General features: G+C 43.0%; 1 protein-coding gene and 1 pseudogene across 1 annotated transcript; both read left to right on the top strand.

Moving 5' to 3' along the window:
- The first annotated feature begins 2868 nt into the window (after positions 1-2868).
- Positions 2869-3929, top strand: LOC147622091 (uncharacterized). Its single transcript, XM_086823539.1, has 3 exons — positions 2869-2926; positions 3100-3273; positions 3364-3929. Exons 1-3 carry the CDS (start codon positions 2869-2871, stop codon positions 3927-3929), a joined length of 798 nt encoding a protein of 265 aa, XP_086679665.1.
- A 169-nt stretch (positions 3930-4098) lies between these two features.
- LOC147622090 (uncharacterized) lies at positions 4099-5468 on the top strand (annotated as a pseudogene).
- Positions 5469-5700: the final 232 nt, after the last annotated feature.

Here is a 5700-nt window from a genome sequence, read left to right as displayed (position 1 = left end):
TCTTAGCAAAATAGAGTGGAGCGTCGGCGTTATGGAGAGGATGACCGTACACCTCTAAGAAAATGCACTCGGCATTAGTTTTGATATCATTATGAGTGCAATGCGAAACCTTCCATCTTCCCTTCTTAATCTCGCCATCTGGACATGGCCATATTTCCTTGATCATCTCTGTGGTTACGCGTTTATTTATGTCTTTCCATTGGGCATAAGTAGGATTTGTCCATTTCGACAACCTGCATGCTGTTCTCGTAGCTTCGCGGGCTGTCAGTCCATGTGCAAGGGCCTTCATTCGCTCATATGCCTTCTTGGCTAACTCTTGATGCTCGTTTGCTTGTGCTTCTGCCATATCTGCATGAACGTAAATGACTTTAGGATTTTAATGAACTATAAAGATCAACGTAAGATAAATTGAACATTACCCTCAAAAACTTAAAGTTTAACACCGCAAGATGAGATATGAATTGCAAAGACTCAATGAGAAATATCCACTTGACTCAAAGAATATTTCAAACAATGCGCGCACATCAAATATTGAAGAGAAAACATAAATTTAAACACCACAAGAGGAGAGAGATATTGCAAAGACTCAATGAGAAAATATTTTAAACAGTGCGCACATATCAAATTTTGAAGAGAGCCATTCTTGAAACTATATCTCCTGATACTGTTAAATTACAAAATTGGGGTGAATGACACCGATATCTCTACAAGAGGACGTTGTGCCCTCATTGGGTCAGTATTTAGTGATCTAAAAAATTCCACTACTTGCAAAACAGATTTTCGCTCGTCGCGATTAGGTACACACATCCAATTTTTGACTCTATAAATAATAGTATCCATGGTAACTTTGTCGTAGTAGGAACTATTGTCCATCCACAACTCTTGTACTTTCTGCCAAAAGTCAGATAAAATTTGTAATAAATACCCTAAAGCAAAGAGCCATTCTTGAAACTATATCTCCTGATACTGTTAAATTACAAAATTGGGGTGAATGACACCGATATCTCTACAAGAGGACGTTGTGCTCTCATTGGGTCAGTATTTAGTGATCTAAAAAATTCCACTACTTGCAAAACAGATTTTCACTCGTCGCGATTAGGTACACACATCCAATTTTTGACTCTATAAATAATAGTATCCATGGTAACTTTGTCGTAGTAGGAACTATTGTCCATCCACAACTCTTGTACTTTCTGCCAAAAGTCAGATAAAATTTGTAATAAATACCCTAAAGCAAAAACATCAGATGCACGAGTGTATGCATTTGCCAAAAACGGATCATAAATTTTCGGGGCTATCCACGGCCGTTTATTTCGCTCTCTGTCTGCGTAGGAGACCGCCTGTGCCACCTTCTTAGGGTTCTTATCTGCTTCAAATACAAAATTGAGAGACATCCGTTTTTTGGGCACTCTCAGCAGTAACCCCCAATCGATAATACCTATGCATGGCTTCAACTCTTTTGTAAAATCCAACACTACATTGAATGGATATAGGTCGGTATGTACAATTCCTACCGCCAAATGTGCTGTCGCCGCCAGGCCTTCCACCAGGGCATGCATAATATGTGGCATGGTTATTACTATTTGTTTTATTTTAGAAAGTTCTAGATGACTTAAAGGAATATTATCGGGTAGGGGTTTTCTCCATCCTCGATCCAAATGGAAAATTGCTCTGGTTAACTCACTGAATCTGAAGGGGACCTTCAGAAGAGTATCACCAAGCGAACCGCCATTATAGTATGGAAAAATAGTGATCCAAGGAGATTCTTTTGTGAAGGCAATACACCTGACAATTGATGGGTGTAGAACCTGAATGGTGCATGTTCACTCCCTGCACTGACATTTGCAGTTAAATGAATAGTACTATATTTGGTACTTTGCAGTAGCAAATTTGGTACTCTTTGAGTACCACAATTGGTTCTGTAGGCCATCACCTCACATTAGACACAATGTCGGGCACCACATTTAATCTATAGGAGAGCAATTCTCTGATTTGTTTTGAACACATTTTAGGTAAGAACAAAATGGAGGAGTACCCTCAACAAACCAGGTTTTGTTACACGGCACAGGACCTACATGAAGAGTACGGTCTCAGTCTTGAGGGCAAACTCTTCAAGGACTTGACTAATGAGGACATGCCACCCGAGCAATGGTTAACTGTATTCAAGTTCAAGTACCAAAAGAACAGCAAGATCTATTTAAACCATTTGCAGCAGCCACAACTGGTGGAAGACTGCAGACTTCTATTCTCTCCAAAGTTTATCAGGGTATTCTCTCCAAAGTTTATCAGGGGCCCCCTTCATGTGGTGAATTGACTAACAAATTTGCTATGTGCTACGCTTTTGAGAAATGCCATGCAGCGAAAAAAGACCCAGCACGGCATAAAGTAGCATGGGCCCGGTTTGGGGAAGGAGTGTTGCAGATGATATCATCTAGGAGTGGCGGGCTTGAGGGTAAAATTGAGGCATGGAGGAGGCAAAATGCTTCCTCCCCTGGCAGTGTCCTGCATTCAGATAAGAAGGCCCGGATGACTCAAAGTGGTAGTAATATCTGCACAGAACCAGAGAATGCTGGCAGAGGGGTAATTGCTGACTATCTACCTTATTTAGAGGCATTGCTGTGCAAAGACTGGCACACCCAGTGTCACATCCAGGATGGTCAAACCTCAGAAGCCTGAAGGCCTCTATTCAAGCAAACAAGGACCAGCTATACTGGTATATGAAGGTAGAAAGGACGTGGCGAAGAGCTTGATGGAAGACATCAATACCCTGGAAGCACGCATTGTTCAGCTTCAGCAACAAATCCCTGTTCCGGATGAAGAGATCAGAGAGGTGGAGGCTGAGCTGGGAGCAAGTCGACGCTTGTTGCGATGACACGGGGTTTTCGAAAATATCCAAAAGCTCCAAGAGGAGGTTCAACAGTAGGAGGTATTGTATTTCTGGCCTATTGCATTGTGTTTGACTGTTGATAGTGTTTAATTTGCACATGGTTTGGCAATTTGGCATGTTTCACTTCTTGATTGGTTTATCTGCTGACATTTTTGGTGGTTTTGGAACTTCTTGAACTGTTTTGGTACTTTCTTTACTTGTTTTGGTCAAAGGCCAGAAGAACAATGAAGAGATGCCGGCTGTTGAGGAGGTGACAGTTGAAGTTCTCTCAGAGGCAGAGGTTTTGGCTACGGCATCAACATCTGCAAAGGACAAGGCAGGTAGAAAGAGGAGGAAGAACAGAAAGAGGGTAGGGGAAGCTACTCAAAGTGCACAGGAGGCTGCAGGTGCAGAGGAGCCCAAAGACACTGAGGAGACTAAAAGCAATGAGGAGGCCAAAGACACTGAGGAGACTAAAAGCAATGAGGAGGCCAAAGCGGCGGGGGAAGCTACTGAAAGTGCTGAGGAGGTGACAGTTGAAGTTCTCTCAGAGGTAGAGGTTTTGGCTGCGGCATCAACATCTGCAAAGGACAAGGCAGGTAGAAAGAGGAGGAAGAACGGAAAGAGGGCAGCGGAAGCTGCTCAAAGTGCACAGGAGGTTGCAGGTGCAGAGGAGCCCAAAGACACTGAGGAGGCTAAAAGCAATGAGGAGGCCAGAGCGGCGGGGGAAGCTACTGAAAGTGCTGAGGAGGCTAAAGGTGCAGAGGGGGATGAAGGTGTAGAGGAGGCTAAAAGCGCGAAGGAGGCCAAAGAGGCGGGGGAAGCTACTGAAAGTGCAGAGCAGGTTAAAGGTGCAGAGGAGGCTGAAGGTGTAGAGTTGCCTAAAGGCACGGAGGATACAAAAGGTGTGGGGAAGGACAGAGCTGCGGAGGAGACAGCTGATGCAACGCCCTTAGAAACAGGTGATAGCAATGATTCAGCCACCCTCTTCGAGCTCTTCGCTATGAAATGTAGAAAGCGCCCCGTTGGTCGTGGTCTCAAGCCGCAAGCCTGCAAAAATTAGCTGATGTTATAGCATTTTGTACTTGCTTCTGGACTAATTTGAAATACCAGCCCATTTTGCTTTTGTCGATGCGTTTTGTGTCATGCCGCTCTACACTTGAAAGGTGTCCATGTGTTTGTAAACTATCATGCCCTACTGTCACTATTTTGTAACCTTTTATTGGTGCCCAATGTCTAACTTTGCTTTTGCAAAAAGGCTGTGTTCTTCTACTCATATAGTTTAGTGGTACTACAACAGGGGACCATTGGTGGCTAGATGAACAACCACCGGATACATCAATGCCGATAGATGTAATGGCAAGCAATAGGCGCCTTGTTGTTTTTGATGTCAATGGAGTGCTACTGAATGAAGGATTATGTTGAAGCACCCAAGGATTTGTGACAGCTCCCGTTCCCAGATGGAATTAGGCCCCGAGGTGTGCAAGTGTCTCAATACAAATATTGTGTCGTCAGACCTGATGCGGAGGACTTCATCATCAACTTGAGGAAGCGATGCGACGTGATGCTCTGGTCATGTAGCCAAAGGAAGAACTTGATGGCCATAATGAATGCTTTCTTCCCTCGGTTGATGAAGATGAAAGGCCTCTTTTTAGGTATTTATCCCTTAACTTTCACAACTGGTTTTATTGATTTTGATACTGTTTGGCTAGCTTTGCTACTGTTCTGTACACAATCTGGTACTATTGGTAGTTTGGTACTTTGGCACTGCTAACACAATTTGGTACTTTTTGGAACTTTGGTACTCTGGTGCTATGCTGCTTTGGACTATGTTTGTTCATGTGTACACAATTTGGCACTGTTTTGTACATAATTTGGTACTCTTTGGTTATCTTTGGTACTTTGGTACTCTGATGCTATGGTAGTTTGAAACTGTGTTTTATACTTTGTACACAATTTAGTACTGTTTGGTGCTTTGATACTATGGTACTTGGTTCTATGCTTGGTAACATTTGTGTACACAATTTTATAATGTTTGGTACTTTGGTTATTTGGTACTTTGGTACTGTGTTGTACCAAGTTTGGTACCTTTTCACTGTTATGTACTATTTGTTAGCTTTGGTACTCTTATTTGTGCTACTATTCTAATTGCTTGGTTTACCTGTTTACAGATATTTTTGACCAGTCTCATTGTGAGAGGTGGGCTACCAAACTCAGAGATGTGCCAGTCCTTGCGAAGGAGTTCGGTAATAAGCCTATTTTTCTGAAGCTCCTAAGAAAAGTGTGGCACAAGTATTCGCAATTCAATGAAATGAACACCCTCCTTGTGGACGACACGAGATACAAGTCCTTGAAGAATGATTACGACTCGTGCTGCTGCATCCGGTCATATGAGCCTAAGTATTATGACCCCGACAAGCCGAAGTATCTTATGGATGTCATTTTCCCGTGGATCTCCGGGTGGCTAGCTGATAAGTTTCCCACTGCTTACAGCCACCGGAATCCCTTGTTTGATGTTGAGGATGACATTTCCTCGTTCGTTGCCAACTACTTTGTATCTATGGAGGGGTATTCGTACCGCTTTGACCCCCCTGATGTGTAAAAGATTCTGTATGCTTGTACATTGCCTTTGGCATTTAATGATAATTATCTTTTTGTACATGTACTTTTTTTGCCTACTGCTTTTGAACTTTTCTGTTACTACTTGGTGACAAGCGTGACTTTGGAGTTAGTGACAAGTGGGAGTTGCTAGGTGAGTAGTCCATGTTCATGGCTGGATGAGAGGAAGGTAGAGGATGACAGGAAGCAAGGGAGAGAGATGATGAGAAGGGAGG

The sequence above is a fragment of the Cibotium barometz genome, chromosome 29 (assembly GCF_041138505.1).
Source record: "Cibotium barometz isolate CiBa-2024 chromosome 29, ASM4113850v1, whole genome shotgun sequence".
In the NCBI taxonomy this organism is placed as follows: domain Eukaryota; kingdom Viridiplantae; phylum Streptophyta; class Polypodiopsida; order Cyatheales; family Cibotiaceae; genus Cibotium; species Cibotium barometz.
Note: the sequence above shows the minus strand (reverse complement) of the source record. Positions and strands in the feature narration are given on the sequence as shown.